At 45.3% G+C, this 22,988-nt stretch overlaps 1 protein-coding gene across 2 annotated transcripts in view; it reads left to right on the plus strand.

Annotated features, from left to right (window-relative positions):
* The window catches only part of LOC111153783 (platelet derived growth factor D), a 223,475-nt gene that overhangs the window by 194,422 nt on the left and 6,065 nt on the right, over nt 1-22,988 (plus strand). For both annotated transcript variants that reach the window (XM_022513020.1, XM_022513021.1), the window contains exons 4-6: nt 548-610; nt 3,053-3,251; nt 16,940-17,154. In XM_022513020.1, coding sequence (XP_022368728.1) covers nt 548-610; nt 3,053-3,251; nt 16,940-17,154 — 477 coding nt within the window. The remainder of the gene's footprint in view (nt 1-547; nt 611-3,052; nt 3,252-16,939; nt 17,155-22,988) is intronic.

The following is a 22,988-nucleotide window of genomic DNA, read 5'->3' on the forward strand; positions in this document are numbered from 1 at the left end:
AAGATCACTGATATTAGAGACCAGCTCAGGAAGCAGGACTGAACCTGATGCAGAGCTAGTTCAAGCCAAATAAATATCAATATGGATAATGGTCATTATTACTCTTTATTAAGGACCTAATTAAGTGCTAGTTATAATTACATAATTAGTGCATTTAGTTAGTTCTCAAAACTACTCTCTAACTTAAGCATTCCATACCAGCCTTTTACAGATGGATTGCAGAGGCTGGGTAGAGTACCTGAGGTCACCCAGTGGGCAGATGGCCGACTTAAAATGTGAACTCCAGTCTGCACATTTTCCATTTCACCAGGACTTAGGAGTAAATGTGATCGTACCCATTATGTCCATAAATGTGCATGTCTTGAATGAGAAGTGTTCTTGAGGAGATAGGCTGAAGACAAACGGTGAACCATCCGGCAAGAATGTAGCCTTATTTCTGTTGTCACTTAGTGGGAAGAAGATTCCGATGGCTGAGATATAGAAACTGTGCACGTAATGAATTGCACAGAGGTTTGACTGACTCACACGGATGTTTCTTGCCTTCTAGGAAGATTTCCAACCCGCAGCAGCCTCAGAGACCAACTGGGAGTCAGTCACAAGCTCTATCTCAGTAAGTAATTTGCTTTTCTGTTGGCAGAGAAAAAAAGCTGATGGAGAAGCTGAGCTCAACCCCAGAACGGCATCAGCTGCATGAAGGACTTAGGGCTTTACTCGCAATCATGATGTGTCCTTCCATTTCTTTGACGGTTACAGCGGGCTTTGTCACATGCCCTTTCCCCCTCTCTTCAAAAAGGTTCTCAGGAAATGCCAGCACCCATTGTAGGAACACAGGCTAGACAATGACTTCAGTATTTATCAGTTTCAAAGTAGAATGTTCCAACTAGACAACTGTCCAGACATATCAAACATAGCAAACTGGTCCATGAACCCAAGTTCCAGTGGGGAATTTTGAAATAGTGTTTTAAATATTTCAGGGGAAACTGTTAACCTTTGTGTTTTTAAGGATCTTTGCAGATGTGAAAAATCCCGGTGTTTACAGTAAGATAACTTAAGTGCAAACCAGGCATGTGTTCTGTTGGACCTCGAAGTAAAACATAACTTACCCCAAAACTATAAAATGGTTCGTGCTCTCCATTTTTTCTTCCACGTTTAGTCATTTCTCAGTATTCTACTTCTCTTTGTTCAGAAAGATGAGACCTTGTTTTCACCAGTCCTCCTATAGGTAGCACGTAGATAGCAAGGAGATACAAGATGATAAACGTAGGTGTTCACTAGAAGGTCAAGAGCATGGAGAAAGCTTGCCCATGGGTCTGACAGCATCCATGTGGCTGAGTTAGAATGGAATTTTTTTTCAAGTAATATTCCATCCTTTGCTCTCTGGGGGATTTTTAAAGAAATTCCTTCAGAGGGCAGGGTTTCCTTAGCAATGGATTCTGTGACTAATTCACCTGGTGTGTCCGCTGGACTAGAACAACATGGCCTGATCAAGAGGTCAGTGATGTTTCTAATGGTGATATGAAGAGTCTCTTATTTGTTCTCGACAGCCCCAAACCTCTACATAAAGCATATTTTGTTTTTGTGGAAAGTGGCTTCTAGTTTTCTGAGCGTTTTTTTTTTCTTTTACAAATTGTTATTTTAAAGCCATTCAGTTAGCTTTAGAATGGATTTTTATAGATAACGAAAGCTGAATGAGATCAGGTCTACAGGACTGTGAAAAGAGGCATGCCCAGTTAGTTCTTTCTCACAAAAATAGTTTTTAATTAATTACAATAAAGAATAATTTATAGTAATAATAAAAATGATTTTTAATAATAATAATAATAATAAAAGCCCTTCCCCATTCCCTTTCCCTACCAGGCATATTTGAAAACTGCTTTTAAGGCACACGTGGGTGGGCTAATGCTTTTGCCACAGAAGGACCACCTGAAAGCAGACTGGGCGTCCACTCTCTGGCTTCCGGACCTTTGGACCTCAAATGGTTAACCAGAGAGAAACCCTGAGCTGAAAGTGAGGGTGCGAAACGTGGGCTTTGCCATCTGAAACGCTGTGGCACGTAGTGGTTCTTGTTAGGGCTCTGCCTGAAGTCCCAGGAACGCAAGTGCTCGTTAATTCCCCTTTCCCAGAGCAGGAGGAGATATTTGCCCGTGAGGGATCCTATTTGTTTGGCAGTTTCTTGAAAGACCTTTTGAAACCCTTTGTGGCTCTGTGCTTTCTATTTCCTTGTTATGGGTCATGAATTTGTACAGAGATGTTTGAATCATGGCTCATTGGCCTCTGGATTATCCAAGGGGTAGTGAAGTAAGGGCTTGGGAACTTACGTGGGGACGTAGTGCACGGAATCCCTCCCAAACTTTCAGTGTGTTGCATGCCCCATTTAAAGAATATTTCTGAGAGAATTTTAAGGACAGCTGGGATCGTGAGCAAGCATCAGCCCTTTTAAAAATACATATATGTATGCTTCCCGTGACGATCTCCCAGTCTTGGTCGAGAGCAGGTTTCACGACTAATTGTCCTTGTTGATACCCAGTAAATAAGCTGGTGAACGTGACAGATTTTATTGGATTTTCTCCAGAGGAGATTCGAGCCCTGCTCACATGACCCCTGCGATGTGAGGTGACCCGTGAAGAGGAGACACGGAGGCCAAACATGGCGGGAGAGAGTGGATTATGGAAGCAGTTCACAATTTAGATTCTAATGATTTTTTTGTGAACGCAGATATGGATGCTTTGGGAGCTCGACCCAGGACATGGGATGATGTAATTTGGATATTGCCACTGAGTCGATATCTTCTTTAATGATTATATTTCAGATGTACTGGAGGTTTTGTGATCTGCCTGGTTTTGATTTGCAAAAATGTGAATGACTATCCTTTACCAATTAATTGCTCTTATTTAAGAACATGGCAGAACTATGGTAGCTTGAGCATGATATCTATACGTAGACTGTCTCACGATCAGAAGCCTGTTTATGTGCCTTCCGTACAGTTGTATGACTATTGTATTTCGTAGCGATGGACCTTCTCTGAGTACACTGAGCTGTATGTCACCCTTAGGGGGTATCCTATCACTCTCCATCAGTAACGGACCCCACCCTCACGGCGGACGCCCTGGACAAGACAGTCGCAGAGTTTGATACTGTGGAAGACCTACTCAAGCACTTCAATCCAGAGTCATGGCAGGAAGACCTTGAGAATCTCTATTTGGACACTCCCCATTATCGGGGCAGGTCCTACCACGACAGGAAGTCAAAAGGTAAGAGACAGACCCTTGGCGGTTCTTCCTGAGCACATAAGACCACTGATAGTAACTCTCAGTGAGGACTAAACTTGTAATATATGTAACTCACTAAAATCAGAGGATTACTGCCAGTCTTGTCCCATATCTCTCCGACAGCACCTTCGGATGAGGTTCTGGGTTTATCACAAGCTGTTTTGTTTATACGGGACTAAGAAAGAGCGAGAAGAAACCTTGTAAAATCATCTGGACCAGCTTCTTGCATCTTGGCAAGTAAGGTATTATTAGTCTCGCTGTCTTTGGAAGGAAGCTTGTTGGTACAAGCTGTGTGGCCTGTGGGCAGTAGAGAGGAGATGAGCGTCATGGTCTCTCGCCTCTAGGGCCAGTGTCCATGTGGTGGTCCGCTGGGCCTCTCCAACAGATGTGAATGTTGATTTAGCTCAGGACTCAATGATGGTAGGATAGGCTCCTGGGAAAGCAGTGGTCAGAACTCTTTGGAAGCTTTCATGTTTTCCCACTCAGCGTCTATATTCTTGAACGGTTTTACGAAGGTCTACTGTGTGCTTGGTGCCCTGGAGGCTTCGTAGGACGTATATGTCCGAGAGAAGACAGAAGGAAGGCATGGGATGACTTGGAGGGGGGTGTGTGGGCATGCGTTCCACTGGAAGTTTCAGGCAAATATCATGAGGGGAGGAGAAAGGAGCACTCACAAGAAAATATCTTGAGTTAAAACAATAATACTGAAAGTCGCAAAAAATGAATATTTTACTCATACGTCTGAGCAATAGGATCTGAGATGAGGGTGTTTCTTTGCATGTTTAAATTAATAGTGAAATATCTTGTAATGAATTTTATTGAATAAAACTATAATTTCTAGCCCTTTTCATTCTTGCTTTATTTGCTAAAATATAACATTGAAATTTTCACTAAAAGTCTCGTGAGGCTCGTTTGCACCACAGCTGTGAAAGTGTTTTGCTAACATAGAGCTTGTTTCCTACATTTTATAATGTCAGGGGCGCTTTGAGGAACAGTGAAGTTGGCCTGCTCTGGTAGAAAATGCTTGTGTCCGTAAGCGTGAGCTGTTAGAGCATTTGTCCTGGAATGACTAATTAGTTAGCTCCTGCCTGGGTCTGCAGCTTATGGCTCAGGTCTGGAACTTTATCTACTTAAAACACACAGTGAAGGGGTGGACAGGGAGTCCCTGGTGTCCTTGACATCCTGGAGATACGCCGTAGGCAGATCACCAGAGCTCTCAAACAGAGTCTCCCCGGGTCTCAGGCTGGATTCAACTCAGACAAGAAATTGCTTTTCTGTAGTGTTGCTGTCTTTAGGTCTCTACTTACATCAACTTGAAGGAAAGTAAAAGATTCACAGTGTTTTGAAAACCCCAGAAAAACAGGAAAAGACGGTAATGGACAAAGAAATGAAATACTCTGACTCTTTCATATCTTCCGTACGATAGCTACTTGAGGAGAAATTCTGCTTGGCACCTATCATTTGGATTTTTAAAATGAAAAAAATCACCTAAATCCATTACTTTCTTTCCCCCAGAACTTATGTTGAGTTGGAGGCAGAGCATTCGGGTTCAAATCCTAACTCTGCCGTGTACAGGTGTTGTGAAGGTCCAGCAAGTCGCTGGTCTTCCTGTGCCTCCATTTCTTCTGGCAACGTGTGTGATTACATCTACCTCGGATGGTCATTAGTAGGGCCATCGAGAGCCCCTGCACGTAGTTCTTGTGCAAGAAACACCAGCTAGCTCTGGCTACTGAGAATTCCGGAATATGTTTGCATTGCTGTACTGGCGAAGCCTTCCTTGTCCTTCATCCTCTCCCCCTGAAACCCGCCACCTCAGACAGAGTCTGGAGTCCTCGGGGTGCCACGGCCTTCCTATGCCTAGTACTGCAGTTAACTTTATCTTGGTGTCTTCTGTAAGGCAGTGTGAGATCCTAGGACCTCCAGGTCCAAGTAGTAAGTCAGCTGGGGAACGGCAGGAAGCCGCGGGCGCCTGGTCCCAGCCACACTGACTCCCGGCCTCTGAGGGCGGGCTGAGCTGTCGGTGCTGTTTTACAGCCCATGGGAGACTGAGATCCATCCTGAGTGCAGCCAACGCTGAGGGCCATGGTGTTAGACATTGTTCATCTGTATCTCGGGCTCTCGGCACGGCCTCCGTGAATGTGTGTGGAGTTACAGATATTAATAATCCAGCAGGAGCATTTATCCAAAGTTTGCAGAAACCTGCCCCATAAGACTGAGGACTGTAGCTTATTAAGAATGCCTTTGGTCCTGACAGAGCCTCACAAGAACACTCAAGGTGACACTCCACGTAGTCCTGACGGAGTCAACACTTCTTTCTCTGGTTGGCTTGGGTTCCATTTCTTAATCTCTTGTTTAGAATGGCCCTAAGGCGGGTCTGTACCGTTTCTGGAAGCCCGGGCCAGTGTCCACGGTCCCTGCGCTTGTATAAACGTGCTGACTTCATTGTTTGTCATTCCGCGCCTGCCATACCACCTGCGTGCCTGTCTCACACACGAGGACGAGTCCGGTTTGATGTCTCAGCTGTCACTGCCAGCTTTTCAAACTCAAGAAGTACAAACTCATGGTTTCTGAGCTGTTGTATAAGGAAGGGAGCAGTGAATGCAGAGTGGAGACAGAAACGTAGTTACAGATAATGGAGGTCTGTTGGATGGCTAATAAAAGAGTGAACTTTGTAGGATCCTAAAAAAATTTCCTCTTGTCAGTATGATAATTCTTTAATGTTGTAAAAAGCAAATATTGGTTATGGATAGCTGTTGAATATCCATTCCTCTGATTTGTCCAGATGGATCAAAGGGACATTTTTCGTGATATCAAAGACCAGGATTCTAAGGTGACCCTCCAATGTGAACGTACAAACACAGAGTCTTATAAATGCTAAGATAAAACACAAACACACTGGGTGTGGAATGTTTGTAACGAGGTAGGGATAGTACCTATTTAAAATTAAATTGTATGCTTCGATTTTAGTTTTTGTTTGAAAGCGGATTTGGTGACAGGGAGATTCAAGGTCTTTCTAGGAAGAGTCTTGTACATGGAGAGCAAGAGGTCAATGATGTTTGGGGAAAAGAGGGAGAGAAAAGGGACGATAACCTCGCCACATATTGGAGCCAGAACTTCAGCACATAAGGTCGACTTTTTAAAAATTTGCAAATAAAAGATAAGCTCAGACTTGTGTATCACAGCTTCTGGACTGAAGATAACACTACAAGCCCATGTATCCCATGTTCAGTTTCTTAAGGGATATGGAAAAAGGGGTGACAAGGATTATCAAAATTTGTCCATAACTGTAGTTCCAAAACTCAGTTTTTACCAATAATTTCAACCTCATACTTTTACTGAAAGTTGTCAAAAAGTTAAAAAAAAAATCAAGTTCAAGTTGCATTTACTTTTTCTGATGACTCTGCTAATGATAAAAAACACTTGCACATAATTAGGTAAAAAGTTACATGGCTCTTCTGGAAACGATAATCATCCCAAGAGCATGGCGGCCTAAATGAAACCACACTGTGATTTCTTTACAGCACAATCCTGTGAATTTAGGGGCAGCACAACTTTATTCACCTTCATAACTGATCTTGGATATCTTTAACTTAAGAAATGATCAGCCTTTCACTCTACTAGAGTGGGGGACTCATTGAGATGCTGTTTATGGTCATTAACAATGTAAATGAGATCTGTTGGGTTTTGTTTTTGTTTTTGTTTTTGTTTTTAACTTATTCCAGAAGAACTTGACTTTCCCCAAACATTTTGTGTCATAGGAAAAAAATCCAACAAATTAGAACAAGGGAGAAGCCAGTTTTCACAGCATCGGTGTTGGCCTTCAACTATGGATACAGTTTTTTGAGCATTCCAACCTAATAGTTTTGAACGACAGTTTTACTTACCACAAGTAAATGCTTCCCCAAAGGGTTGCTTTTTTTTAATGCGTGTGCCAGAATACATGTGCACTCCTCTTTAAAAAAAAAATCAGCATTTCTACATTAAGTGGAATAAACATATTGATATTAAATTGATTCTAAGTGATAGGGTTTGAAATATGTTAATTTTTTTCAAGATAATGTCTATTTACGAGACAGAGAGAGACAGCGAGTGAGGGAACACAAGCAGGGGCAGAAGGAGAGGGAAAAGCAGTCTTTCCACTGAGCAGTGGGCACAAAATGGGGCTCAATCCTGGGACTCCAGGATCGTGACCCCAGCCGAAGGCAGACGCTTAACCAGCTGAGCCCCCCAAGTGTCCCTGAAATATGTGATTTTTACAGACTCTAAATGGTTGGGGGTTCTAACCCTGGGACGGTTAGTAACCCATTTGAGAGGCTCTGATACCAATTCTGTGATTTCTCACATGACATTATTTTGCTCTGAGATCTAAGCCACTTCTTAATTTGAAGATGATCTGTGGGTGAGCAGCTAGCCTAGAATCTGAGGGTTCAGTGACATAAATATGTTTAAGATCAAAATGTTTGACTTGGTTCTGAATTCTCCCAGGTCAAAATACTTCTGATTTTTGTCATTTATTGCCATTTCTTTGTCATGCCCTTTGCTACAAACTAGGACAATCAAGTTTTGTTCTTTCAAACATGATTTCGGATGAGGGAAATAATTTCATAACATATTAAGTCGTGAACGTAGTCTAGAACGGGCTGAAGCCATCACGAGACGAACATCCTCACTTCGCCTATTTGCTATCTGGTAGCAACTTGCCGGAGGCCTTTGGCTAACACTAGTGATGAATCCCGTCAGTCAGTCTGGAGATAACATCCCCTGTAACTACCTCTGTGTCAATTAAATGAGGTACAGGGGACATTAAATCAAAACGGATTTATTTTTCTAATTTCTGAGGTTGAAAGAGGGTCGGTTTCCTTGAACTTGCTGAACCATGTCTGTGCCCCAAGTAAAAGCCGTCGTTATCTGTATGAAAATTGTCTTCCACAAATTTGATGGAATGAGAGCAGGAGAACGGATGCGGCAGCAGGAAAAGCATGGACTCTTGTCGCCAAGTACACTTGTGTTAAAATTCTAACTCACATCTGAAGAACAGTGGCCTCGGGGAGTCACTTGTAGGCCCCTGGGCGGCCGCGTTCTGCCCTTTGCTGGACGACTCTAGTTACAACCACTTTGCAAAGCTGTGCTGGGATGAACAAGAGAGACTCTCTAACACGGGCCCTCGGCAAGTTACAGCTACTACTGTTACTTAGGTAAAACGGCACAGAACCAAGATATTTCTGTGAACTCTTCCGCTTTCTTCCCTGGAGGGCGGTCAGATAATCATCGCTAATCTGGAGAGCCTCCTACCGAGCATCCAAATATTGTCAGGTTTAAGGATCTGTAAAATCAGTACACTCCTTACAAGTTTACAAAATAATCAGCAAGTACTAAACTTTTCTAGGATACTGTTTACCCAGAAACTTTTCTGGCTTGTTGGATGTTTCCTTTGAAAAGCACTTTTTTTTTAGAGTGCAGCCACTGTTGATGACCCATAGGACTTGTAAGTATCTGGATTCCCCACTCCGTTTGCCAGAAAGCGTTAAGGAAAGCCACATTTTTGTTGATCACGTTGTGTGTATCTGTGTGGGCGCACGTAAAAGCTTTGAAGGAAATCTCCGTGCGGGGACAAGGATTTTGGTCCTTTTCCTCCTGGCGCCTCGCTTTCCTCTTACATGATGAGGTTGTCCACCTTTGTGTGTACCCTGACCCCCTTTCATCGCCTGTTACCCCCCTCCCATGAGAGCACATTGACTGGAAAACATTTAATGGTGGAGAACAGTAGGTAACTTTTGTGTCTGGGGTGACGTGTGTGCCTTTCCCCCAATGGTCACTCTGGCTAATGATGGATGTCTTTGCCTCCTGGGTCCCTTATCCACTTTTTCTGGGAAGCATTGGGACGCCCCCCCTCCCCACAGCATCCTTTTGTCCCGTGCCCCTGTGGATGCAGGGAGAGCGCACACCCTTCCTACAGCACACGCTCCTTTCAGAACCACCCGTGCTGGAAAAACCAGCCCATTGAGTCTTGACTTACAAAGGACCATGTTAAGCCCCAGGGAATTAAACTGAACATGCATGCCTTCTGACATGGGGATCGAGGTGAACGTGATGCTCCTTCCCTTAGTGACCCCAACTGCAGTAGCTCTGCTGTTTGGGGCATTTTGGGCTTAACCTTACTCATTTATCTCTTTTATTCATTGTGACAGTGTTGTGGGGGATACCTACTGAGAGCTAGGATTTGGATCTGTGCTTCAAACACCCTTCACTCGTTCAATTTTTAGATTTTTTTAAGATTTTATTTATTTTAGAGAGAGAGAGAAAACATGAGAAGAAGGGGTAGAGGGATAGAAAGAGAGAGAAAATCTCAAGCAGACACCACACTGAGCGTGGAGCCTGACATGGGGCTCGATCCCACGACCCTGAGATCAAGACCTGAGCCGAAACCAAGAGTCGGACGTTTAACTGACCGCATGACCCAAGCGCCCCTTAACTCATTCAATCTTTATAAGTTTCTTGGCAGGAAAGTACCATTATTGCCAATTTATATACTAAAAGAAAATCAGAAATGTCTGATGATCGTTGCGAAGGAGAGAGTTGTGCCACGAACTGGGGTTTGTTCGCTGCCCAGGCCAGGCTCGGGGAAGCTCAGCGGTATTTCAGGCTCCGAGACTCGGTCTCATAGGTGAGAGAAAGACATTTCAAGACCAGCTTGATTCTTATTCACCTCCTAGCTTGTTTTCCTGTTTTCCATTGCATGGATGGACGTCACACGTCCTACCAGGTCACAGTTCTTAGAGTTCCGAGAATTGCCTTCTATGGTATCAGCTGCCGTCTTGTCTCATTCAGCACCTTGCAGACGGCCGTGCACTCATCCGCTTTGTTGCACGTGTTCGTCAAATGCCTGCTCTGTGTCCAGCGACCTTAGGCAGGTCACTTAAGTCCTCTGCCTCTCGGTCCCCACATCTATCAGATGGGGACAGTTGTGTCTACCATGAGGGTTTGTTACCAGAAGTCACTGAGAGTCGCACATATGACAGCATCTCACAGAGAACCAGGCACACCGTAGGTGCTCGGTACATTTCTATTTACGCATCCCTCGGCGATGTTTTTAAACCCCGAAAATTCACTGTTGTCTGATTGGGAACCTGGTGACATAGGTTAATCACTATAAATACACGTGGTAAATATGTCCGTTCTTGAGAAACTAAACCAGCAAATGGAGTCATGAAATTCATGATTTTAAGTTTAAGATATCCTGATATTTTCTCATTAAAAGTTATAAAGTCATTGCTCTCTCCAGATTTATTTGTGCTTCCAAATTGGGGTTGAGGTGTGGAAACAGTTTTCACAATTATGGGCTGATTTATGGAAGAGGGAGTCTGAAAATCACAATGAGGTTGTAATGTCCGTAAAAATGAACAGACTCCTCCTGGAGAATTTATGAACCTTGAAAGGGGCTGAGAAACCCTAGTTACTTGGTGTAAAATACTACAATTACTCATATATCCCCCTTCCCTCCCACCCTCACCCAAAGCCTCATAAATCTAGGGTTGTAGAACCAAAGGCTCATTGTAGTGTTTTCCGTAACACATTGTGGCCCTTTTCCCCATGGGACAGAGGGTGCATTTCTGGGGGCGTTGAGCCATGTATCCAGGAGCGGGCCTTCCTGACGCCATCTTCTCCCGGTGGCGCTGCTTCTAGATTCTGTGGGTCTCAGAACCAGTCACTGCCATGTGTCATGGTTCCTCCTTGGTAGAGCCGGTCCTCGAAGGCTAGCTTCTCCGTCCTGCACCAGCAGCAGTCTGACTTCTTCAGAGTCCAGACAGAAATCTGGATTGAGGAGTAGGGCTATCAGTGTCCGAAACTCTCTCTGACCTTGACTGTAAGTTTATGGGTTTCCATTCAGAGTCACGGAAGATTTAAGGAAAATCAGAAACACCTGTCTGGGGTGCCGTAGGGACTTCAGTTGTTTTTATTGGACTTAGTTATTCCAGACCTCCTGAAATGGCACACGCGCTCTGTCCTCAGAGATGCCGTACGTATTTCAGCAGGACTTGGTTGAAACCAAATGGTTTTAGGAGAGCAGGACTTAAATGACCTCCATTCGGGCTAATCCCTAGGAGGGGAGGAATCAAAAGGTGATTAACTCTCTGCTTTCAAGAACCTTATATTTTATTTTTTTCCAAGGTTTTATGTATTTATTTGACAGAGATCACAAGTAGGCAGAGAGGAGGCAGAGAGAGAGGAGGAAGCAGGCTCCCCGCTGAGCAGAGAGCCCGACGCGGGGCTTGATCCCAGGACCCTGGGATCATGACCTGAGCCGAAGACAGAGGCTTTAACCCACTGAGCCACTCAGGCGCCCCAGAACCTTATATTTTAATGGAAGAGAAACACCTAAATAAAAGAAAGGGGCAAAGTAAGGTCTTTGAAGTAAGGGCTATGGCAGAAGGCAGAGAAAGTGTGGTGAGCCTGTAGCAGGGGATCAGAGGAGATGGAGGCTGAATACGGCTTTTGACTTGAGCCCTAGAAGATTAAAATGACATAGTACACTTGAGTGCTAGGGAAAGTGAACTAGAATGACAAAAGCATGGTATTAAAAAGTTACATATATATATATTTTATACATAAAATATATATATTTTTATATTTTAAATTTGTTTTTATATATTATATATATAATTTATATACATATAATATGTATATATACACACATATAGAGCCCTACTTCAAGCACACGGACTTCCCACGCCTTCAGCACATGCTATATATATATATGTGTGTGTGTGTGTGTGTATGGTAATATATTGGTGGTGTGTGGCTGCTAAAAGCGTTTATAAAGAATTTGAGCACTGTGAAGTCTTGGTCTGGTTGTTAGAAAATGCTTCCTGGCTCTAAGAACTTGGGGAAGTCTAATTGGAGACCCAGGGGACTCCGGGAGATCAAGCGAAGGCTGGTGACACACACAGCCGAGTGTTGACGGATGGAAGACCAGCACGGCGAAAGCCGCCAATCAACTTGACACCCAGGGGCTGACCCAAGGGGATCATCTTCCTGTTAAGCAAAACAAGCAGCAAATCAAACCCGCGTAGAGAGAAAAAAATCAAAAACAAAACAAAAAAAAAAACAGCGCTTTCCTGCATTCAGAAGGAGGACATTATTTTGTTTCGCAGCGAATTTTTGTATTCACCAAAAAAACTTGAAATAAGATCGACTTACAAAAGGACTGTTAGAATGTTATCGTGAGCTGCTGGCGCCCATGCCGTGTGCCAAGCCCGTGGGTCCTCCCGCAGGCACACATCGGAGACACTTTGTGCTCGGTTCCAGCCCGGGGGGTCCATGGGAAGAAAGCAGATACTGCAAGGGAGCAGGTCAGAGGAACGCTGTGGTTTCCTGGTGCGTAGAAAGTTGTTACGCCGTGCTGTCGTCCACCAGGTGTGCAATCGCATTATGTCGGAAGAAACCATGTTCATAGCTTGGTTAAAAAAGGCTTTAGTACTAAAAATGCTTACCCATCACCTGAGCTTTGAGTGAGCCCCAATCGCTGATCACAGATCACTGTAACAGATACCATAATAATGGAAAAGTCTGAAATATTGTGAGATTTATCAAAATGCGACAAAGGGGACAAATGCTGATTTGTACAACTCGTGTTGCCACACACCTCCACTTTGTGAAAAAGGGCAGCGTCTACAAGTATCTGCAAGTGTGGTGAAGCGAGACGCGACAGAGTGAGAGAGGTGTGCCTATCCCGGCTGTATCTGTCCTGTAAAAACGGTTGTTAGGACCCCAGCACGGGTTCCCTCTGAAGACAGATTGTTGTTATCAATCCGTTCAGCTCTCTGCGTGGGCCTGCGACCGGTTTTCATGGCTAAGACCACAGGCCAGTGAGGGCAAGAAGGTGCTTGTCTTCATTTCTTCTTCAGATGCAGATCGTGCATAGACGTGGGCTCCTTCAGTTTGGGGGCGATGGAGAAACACATTATGTTGGTCGATGCCAAAGAAGAAAGTAGGCTCTAGGCGGTCAACCAGAACCTGGCGTACTTCTCCAGCAGAACCCAATAAATGAGTGTGCGCTCGGGGCGCACAGGCTTGTGGGTACGTCACTGGCAACATCTTGAAAATGGCAGGTCACGGTCTGTCACAGACCTGGGAAACCTGGTCCTTGGGACGGCGAGTGGTCCGCCAGTGGGGAGACCCCAGGGTGGTTCATGGAAGCTGCTCTTTGCCCCCGCAATCCCCCACCCACCTGCCTTCAGATCTTCAGACCACAGTCAGAAGCGTGTGGAGGCAGGAGAAAGCCTGGATTCAGACTCTAGCCTGGGAGGCTGGGATTACCCAGACCAGGCTGACTCTGCATCCTGTCCTTCCACACCTGAGCCTCAGGGGGTCGGAGACTGAATGCTATCTCCTACTTGACACATCCCCACCCCGTGCTCAGACCCCAGAACTCATCACAGCACAAGGATCTCCTGCAAAGGACCTGTGCTTTGAGGCCAGGGCTACAAGAAGAGGGGCTCTCCTACTGCCCTGTGCAGGGCCCCACATTGGACTAATATGTCCAGGGAAAGCCTCTGAGGACGGTGGCCCCTTCTCGGCCCTTTGAACAGATTGTCAGTGCCCAGCCCGGAAAACTGATGTCGAAGATCCGTGGAAAGACAAGACTCAAACTCGAAAGGACAGCAGACGAGGGATTATAACATTACGTACACCAGGGTGAAATAAGGGAAAATCGATGAAATTCCTGCCTTGAATTACACTGGGGACTTCCTTGCTGCCCTGTCCTGTTCCTGTCTCGAGACCGAAGCAGGAATGGAAAGCAAAGCCCTCTCCCTGGATCTCCCTCCAGAGGCTCAAGCCAAGCCCCCATCCGGGGAGGCCCTGACGTTTGCTCACCACTCCGCCTGCTGCCCGGCGTCCTGCTCTGGGCACCGCCTCACCCGTCCCCTTTGACGGGGAGCTCAGTGTCCCCTGCAGAACGCCCACAGTCACGCCTGCAGCTGTTTGCATCTGCTCAGAAGCACGTTTTATGCCAAGTTCTATATCAAGTGCCTTGGTGGTTTCCATCCCCGGAGACGCAGGGCAGCTGGATGCTAGGGAGTCAGCCCCGGCCACGGCCGGAGCGGTCACATCGGCGACCTGATGCTAGAATGGACGGCGTCGTACATCTCTTCCCGGTGGGCAGGGAAGGGAGGCGACCAGTGCTGGTTAGTAAAGCACTTACGGGATGTGAAGGGTCCTGCTTCCAGACGAGGCAGGAGGACGTGCCTCTCCCTGGTTTGCGGAGGGTGCCTTGAGGCTTAGCTAAATCCCCAGGAGAGGCAGTCTTGGGGCTCTGGGCTATCCCGGGGAGAAGGCTGCACCTGTTTCCGCCCCAGACGTCCTACGGCACCAGGGAGCTCTTCTTCCTTTGGCTTTCGGAGACAGCCATGCCCCCGTTCTCCTAGATGTGCCAGAAGCTGGGGCCAAAGGGGGAAGAGCTCCGAAGCTCAGTGTCCCATTTCCCGTTCGCCTTAACAGTGTGGGGGGGACGGTGAAGTGCAGTGATGGGTAGAAGGTGCCTTGTGGAGGGCTGACCTGGAGACCCTCAGCATGCGGCCTCCTGCCTGTCCCCCTCTGCCCTCCTGCACCCCAACCCCTTCTCCTCACTAACAGCATCTGTTGACTGCTCGGCGGTCAACCAGATAGACCCCCGTTAGCATACTCAGCAGCTGCAGCCGCTGGCACGAGCCCCGTCCACGGCGTGGCACTGCGCCAGCCAGCGTCACTGTTTGTCTCAAGGTGACACTTGGAATGGATGACGCGGCGCTTCCTAATGCATTTACGTAATCCTTCCTGCTTTGCTGGCAGTTACTTCCAAGGCTTTAGCAGCAATAAAACGGTTCCTTTCCCAAGACACAGTTCAGTTGATTTAAATCTGGATTGATTATAGCTAAACTTAGGACACGTCTTTACAAAGGAAGGGAAAAACAGCAATACGTGATACACAGAAGTTATTCAGCATTTCTTCAGCTGCCCCCTTCCCGCACTCCCCCGGTGTCGCAGGCTCAGCATAGGGAAGCTGGTGGGGGCGGGGGGAGTTCCCTCCCCTTGAGAATCAAAGCCCAGTCGCTCCTATGGAAAGGCTCTCAGGGCAGGGCATCAACCCAACTGCTGTTAATTCCTTAGTCAGGGGGTCGTCTGCCCATATCGCCAGACCTTCCGCTGACTTCATGGTGTGAAGGGGACCCCTCATCCCCGTGAGCCTCCCTTGTTTTGGGTTTCCCTCCCCTGCGTTCTCCGGACAGCATCCCTAGCCTCTGGCTTCGACCCCAAAAGAGCACGCTCGCCGCTCCTCAGCCAGTTTGGGTTTAGGACTAAGACGCTCACAGGGGCTGGAGTGCAGAGGCAGCCTGGTGCTTGCTGTCTGCCTCGCCTTTGCGGGATTCCTCCCGGGCCCTGGAGGGTGTGGTCGGGAGGCATATACCCCAAGTGCATAGAGGATTAGCTGGCTTTTGCAGAACACTGAATGGAAACTGTGAAAACACAGTAATATAAATTTAACTCAAGGACATGCTGTGACTAGAATTTGAAAATTGGGGGTGTTGGTCTTAATTCACAGAAGTCCCAGTAACCATACCCCCTTGGCTATCACTGACCCAGAGTCACGACCAACAGAGAGAACCAGAGAAAGGCCTGGATTTTTTTTTTTTAACCATTTGACTTGAAAGGGGAAGATGGAGGAAAGATCAAAATGAATCACGAAGAATAATCCTAATCAGCATTGACTGCGTGCCAGGCACGCTTGAATCAGCCTTCGGTATTGCTGTGGAACAGGTAAAGTTCTGCTGTTGACATTTCCTAGATGAGGAAACAGAGGTTGGAAGCAGCTGGGTGCCTTTCCAGCTCTCGGGAGGGAGGCAGCCACGGCTTTGGGGCAGAGCCCAGCCCTTGCCCTCTCTGCTGCTGCCATCTAGGACCCAGGGCACAAATACCCCTCAATACCCACTCCCCAAAATGCCAGCTTCGTGGACATTTTGGTTGACTTTGGAGTCAAAATGAAATTAAAGCCTTTTCTTCTTCATACTTCCCTGTAAAATTGCATCACCAGGCAAGCATAATAGAGTAGTTGTCCCTAATGCATCCTTGATAGATTCAAATTATATTTAAATCATGGTTTAGAGTTCAGGTTTTATTGAGAATTGAGAGGCCATGTATTTTGTTGTTGTTGTTATTTTTAAGATAAAGGTAGTTATTTTAAATTGCTGAACATTTTATTTTCTTTCCTCGGAATTCTTTTTTTATATAAAAAAAAGTATAAGGAAATTGAACCAAGATAAAGGTTTAGCCATGTTTTTGAGTCTTTTGTTTTTTCTTTGCTGTTGTTATTTTTTCTTTTCAAGCAAATGAATACTTTTATTAACATGGTCTTTTTTTTCTTTCTAATACACATGGTATTAATATTTATTATATATAATTTATTAAATTATGATTTATTATTATTATTATTATTTTGAAGAGCAGATGGGATCAAAAGAGAATCAGATTTTCCATCTTGCATGTGAGGTTAATAAATGAGATCCCAAGGACAGGTTCAATGCCCTCATTAAGGTCATTCTCACAGCATCTTCCCACGCGCTTCCCAAAAACCCATGCTGGGAGCTTTTGCTTCGGGTCGGGTACCGGCTCACACCTGTGTGTGTTCCTTACAGTCGACCTGGACAGGCTCAATGACGACGTCAAGCGCTACAGCTGTACTCCCAGGAATTATTCCGTCAACTTAAGAGAGGAGCTGAAGCTGACGCATGTGGTCTTCTTTCCCCGCTGCCTCCTCGTGCAGCGCTGTGGGGGCAACTGTGGCTGTGGGACCGCGAACTGGAAATCCTGCACGTGCAGTTCTGGGAAGACTGTGAAAAAGTATCATGAGGTATGTCCTTCTCAAACACTCATGAGCTCTTTCCAGCTGGAAATGTTAGGGTAGGGTGCTGGATGACCAGGCCATGGGTTACAGTTGTTCTAGTTGTTCACTGCACAAAGGCAGCCAGCTGGAAGGATGATTGGGAGCTGAAATTACACATGAGATAAACTTACCAAGCCAAATGCCCTAGAGGGGCTAAGTACATCCTGAAAGATGGACTCTTTTCTCTATTCTTTTTTTTTTGTTTTAAAGATTTCATTTATTTATTCATTTCAGAGAAAGCAACAGCAGAGAGGTGGGGGGGAGGATCAAAGGGAGAGGTAGAAGCAGACTCCCTGCTGAGCGGGGTACCCCATGCCAGGCTTGATCCCAGGACCCCAAGATCATGAATGAGCCGAAGGCAGACACCTTACCGACCAAGCCACCCAGGTGCCCTTGGACTCTGTTTTCTAATCATCATAAAGCAACCTGTGGGACAACATCCTTGTTTGTTTATATGATCAAATGCGTGATGCGGTGATTCAGAGCTCACGTGACCTCTTTGTAGTAATATGGTGGCATTTGTAAAGGCTGTCATGGCAAAATTTAGGTCACTTTAAGAAAATTCTAAGGGCCAAACTTGAATGCAGTCAAGTCCTTAAGAAATTTAGGAGAGTGAAGACAGCAAAATGTAAATTGACAGATGTTTAGAGAGAGTTTTTAATTCTCTAAATAGGATATTATTTTTCTTCTAAAAGTACCATTTTTTCCTAAAGACTGCTGAGTGCTACCTGGGAAATCAGCTGTGAAAGTAGGCAAAACTAAGCAAAAGTAAATATGAAGATAAAAGAGGAACTAAAATTTAGGGAGAACAGAGTTCTGCAGAACCCCGTGTTCCTGCCTCTATGTTCCTATCACTAGTAACACTGCTTTTCCTTTTTGAACACATAGCACTTTATTGAGCATTAACGGATTCAAGGGGAGCTCAGAGCTGTCCCTGACCTTGGCAACAGCTGCTACTTCCCAATCGTGGGGGCATTTCCAAGTCACAAATATGGAGACTCAGTTTTCACATATGTGAAATGGGACTAAGACATTATAACAGATAATCACTTATAGAGTGGTTCTGGGGCTCAAATAAAATAGTGCATATGGAATGCCTTTTTTTTTTTTTTAAAGATTTTATTTATTTGACAGAGAGAGATCACAAGTAGGCACTCAAGAGGCAGGCAGAGAGAGAGGAGGAAGCAGGCTCCCTGCCTAGCAGAGAGCCCGATGCGGGACTCAATCCCAGGACCCTGAGATCATGACCTGAGCTGAAGGCAGAGGCTTAACCCACTGAGCCACCCAGGCAGCCCTGGAATGCCTTTTGTAAGATGTGAAACATCATACTGAAATGTGTTTAAGAACATAATCTAAACAATGAAGCAGACATTACCATTAGAAATGATTGCTTGCGTTGCTTTTCCTCTTGTATCCACCAAAACAAAGGAGCAAAGTGTGCCCACTAAATAAAACCTCCAGCTTTTAAAAGGTTTTTGTTTTTCTTTTTTTAATCCTGAAAACAGTAAGACAATACAAACAAGTTTAACTAGGTGACGGGAGCTAAATGAGAACGGAGACGTCATAACTGGCATTTCCAACTTGGGAAGTGTAGGATATTAAATGCCACAGGGACCAGGCTTACCTCACATGGGAGAAACACATTATTTTAGACTTCCATAGAGCTTATTTTCTTAGTCATAAGAATTCCTTACTCCACCCTGCAGTTTTCAAGGGCAAGGGGAACAAAAAAAAATTCTCCTGAGTTCATTGTGTTTTATTTTTGTATGACCTGATGAACTCTAGATAGGATGTTGTCCTTTGCATCTAAGAACCTGAATTTTGTAATGTTTAGTCAGACCCTGAGGATCAGTGCCGAATGCAGTAATGAGGCTAGAATTAAAATAATCTAGCAAGTGACAAGATCACTACCTAGGCATAAATGCGGAGGAAAAACAGTTAAGTACAGGCCTTTGATCTATCTGTAGAGTGCTTTATTTTTCTCTGGACTCCACTGTTTGAAGTTCCAGCTTCATTTTTTATATTGTTTATTGCAGAAATGGAAGAGTTGAACGTGCACACCACCCCTCTAAAAAAAAAAAAACAAAAAACCTCACATTCCAGACAGTGAATGCTAAAGAACTCTGAAGGGTCCTTTTCTTGCTTCTTTTCTTGTCTCTGTCTGCCCACCCGAGCGGTTACCTGTAAATTCCTGTTCACAATTAATATCTAGAAAGGGAAGCCCTTGATCTCTGCTCATCACAGGAGCAGGTCTGAGATGCCAGCATCTTTTTGAAGCTGCTCTCTGAAGCAGCTCTTTGAAACACTGTAGCGTAGTATTTTTACTTCTGGGGTCTGCAGAGCTCTGCACAAAGTCACTCTGCCAGGCTCTGGACAAAGGGACAAAACAACATCGATCACCCTCTCAGCCGCCGCATACCTGACACAAACATGTCTGGCTCCTTGACCCCCGGCTCCTAAAATACCTTGCAACCTGTCACAGTGACCCCTCTGCTGAGTGCCCCGGGGAAAGAGTAGAGACTTGTTCCCTTTCCAGAAGTGGGGGTGGCTTGAGCCTGGCTCGTTAGGGGAAAATCCTGGTTCTTTTTTCTATTCTGTATCTGTGCTCTAACCCAGAGACACGAAAAATCAGTTTCCCCAGCTGCTGCTTGTAACTGATGAGATGTGAAATGAGTTTCCATGGGCCGTGAGCACCCTTAAGGGGTAACTGGAACTTGTCACATAAGCAGGCCTGTGTGACTCTGCACAAGTATTTCAGCACTCGGCGTTTAAGGCATGAAATGGGAAAAATTATAAAGCTCCTAATGAAGCTTAGATAATTGTTCTTTTCTTGGGTCATGCTGTTTCCCAAGCAGGGGGTTGAGCGGGTCCCCCCACCACCACCGATGAGATATAGTGTTACCTTCTTTATGATTTCCTGTTCTCCAAACCTTGTAGGTATCCTTTAAGACATTTTCCCTGTTTGCTAATAATAGTTCTTTGCAGCCTCTTGGAATGCATAGGATACAAAAATTACTTTGGGGTAGTGAGTTTTCAGAAGGAAGTTTCCAGAGAACATACCGTGTAGATGCTGTTATTTCAGGTCCCATCTTGCCTTGATAATGTGCCATGAAGGAGCAGGATCTTCCCCAGAAATAAGGTTACCTTAGCGGTTTGTCATCCTCTGGTTCCCAATCTATGGACATTCAGGCAACAGCCAAAATTCACGAAGCAGCAGAGAGAGAGAGAGATCCGAGTTAATTTCTCTGTCCCTCCTCTCGTGATTTTGTCGCAATGCTGCTGTTAACTGGCCATCGTGTCGAGTAGAACTTTCTACAGTGAAGGGAGCATTCCCTACCTGCCCCTCCCAGTACGGCAGTCGCCAGTGACGTGTGGCTAGCTGGCACTTGATGAGGACCCGACACAAACAGGAGATCGGACTTTGAATTCTATGTGATTTTAACTTATGTAAATGTAGATAGCTACACATGGCTGGGGGTTGCCATATTGAAAAACACAGCCTAGACCCATCTCTGTTTCTGGACCAAGTGGAAAAAAATAATGACTTAAAAGATTCTTTTTATTTTGCTCTAGAATTTTATATTAAAAATCTGCTTCCTATTAACATCTTAAGAGTCAGGACGTGTAAGCACATGTTTATATATGAAAAAAGATTAATTAGAGGTTTTAAACTGTTGAGCTTCAGACTTGGGATAAAATAATCATACTTTTAGGTTTTTACATGTTTTAAGCATCTGGTATAGAAACAAATTTAGCTAAAATGGGAAATTGAGATCAAGGAGACAGGAAACAAAATGAGTTTGTGAAGAGTTTCTACTCTGTGGCAAAAGCAATGAGATTTGGAGTTGTGATTCTAACCAACCGTAACAAAAGTCAAGAAAACTTGGTTCCTTTCTCTGGAAATAGCATTTCTAGAGTAAGGAGAGTCTCCCTGCTTCATCTTCTTTCTGTCTCTTTGGGTGAGACTGTGAGACCACGCTCCCGGGGGCTTTTCCTGTGTTTAAAATGAGACGGGGCAATAGAGCACAACACTGTCTGACTGGAAGGAAGATGTGGCCCTGGCTCCAGCTTTGCCGTGTGGAAGGCAGCCTAGGGGCCTAGGAGTTCTTCAGCTCATCCCCACAATAACCCCCAATTTGGGGTTCCCAGGCGGACTTGAAATGACACGGCATCCATTAGCCGTTACACCATCCTACCCCCAAATCCTACCTTTCTTTACACAAGGTATAGAAGCAAATTGGAGGTGGCAGTGCTGGGTCAACGTAAAGGAGTAAGGATAGGATCGGACAATCAGCAGTTAATGTTGATGGAAAAATTCACTCGCGTATCAGTGATAACAGTGACACTTGGCTCATGGGGCTACTGGACAGATGTGAGGGTAGAAGACTGGAAAGTCCAGAAGAGATGTGGGTGGAGTTTTCTGAGAGGTCTGGCTTCCCTGCAGCCTCGATGGCTCCCCGAGTGAATGGATCCTGCATTTCAGTACAGCCGAATGTGCACGTTCCTTCCCTTGTAGATCTAGCTTCCTGCCATCGCTTCGCACACCTGCCTTGGGCCGTGCTCCCCCTCAGGTAGACAAGACCATCTGTGACATGGATGGTCGTCCACGCCAATTCTGCACTCTGAATGTGGTGCCCAGTCAGCCGTCCATTACATTTTCCGCAGTGGATAGACATGAGCCCTGTAAGCTGCTGTCGAAATTAGGGAACTGCTTCACTCTTTCAAGGCTGGACTGTAGCTGAGTGCACCCTCACAGTAGCCCCCGTGTGCTCCCAGAAAACGTAACGTCTACAGAGAGCAAGATTGGATTTTCAGTATTCATGAGCGTTTTATGGACCCTGACGACAACCCCGGCCTTTGGTCACCTGCAGACTTCATCAGCCAGGGAATCATTCCTAAACTCTGTCGTCGGTGTCTTTCTTACTGAGTACCCTATCTTACCACATGCAGTCAGTCCTTCTGCTGCGAGGCTCCGGGTCTGCTGGGACTGCTGCCCGCAAGCTCGGTAATTATCCGGCAGAAAATAATGTGTTATCCCTTCTCGAGATGTTTTCGTTCATAATCACTTAGGTTTCAGAAAAATGGTCTAGCAGCCCTTAAAAATCTAAACTCTCTGGACATTTTTCATGAAGTCTAGAAGCATGGAAAAGCTCAAAAGGGAAGCAAAAATAGGAAGCTTTTTTTTAAAGATCAGAAGCTATGTATATGGAGTACAGCCTGCTTTAGAAGTTGGGAAGAATCTTAAATAAACTCTTAATGGTTCCAGCTCATACAGTGCATTTGTCCTGAAATATGTGTTTGTGTTCCTATGTCAGCCATTAATCTGAGAACTATTAAAGGCATTAACCTTTTTTTTTTATATTCCCAATAAAGAAGAACCCAACTCAGCAGATAGCTTTTCTGCCTAGTCTTGTTTTATTAGTGCAATAGCTTTATGGCAATGATTCATTCAGTGGTTTATTGGCAACGAGGCGAGTAAATGAAGCGAAAAATCTTTCGTGATGTGGTAATTTGCAGATTGAGCATCTTTGACTTTGTGTAGCGTTGCGCAAGCCACCACCCGGCTTAGTCCTTCTCCAGTTAGCCCAAGTCAACTTTGTCTGGACTCATGTGGTTCTCTGGGTGGTGGAGAGGGCTCAGGGTTTCCACCCACAGGTAGTAATTGGCTCGGGTCGTCAGTGGGTTTTTATTTTGGGGTGCGCTCGCAGCTGTGAGCCCTAGCTCAGAAAATAGGAAGGCATTTTGGGATGGTCTTATTATTATGTGTCCTTCGGTGGCTGAAATTAATTCAGTGGTTCCTT

This window comes from Enhydra lutris, unplaced genomic scaffold, assembly GCF_002288905.1.
Source record: "Enhydra lutris kenyoni isolate GAN:26980312 unplaced genomic scaffold, ASM228890v2 scaffoldscaffold34, whole genome shotgun sequence".
NCBI classification, from domain to species: domain Eukaryota; kingdom Metazoa; phylum Chordata; class Mammalia; order Carnivora; family Mustelidae; genus Enhydra; species Enhydra lutris.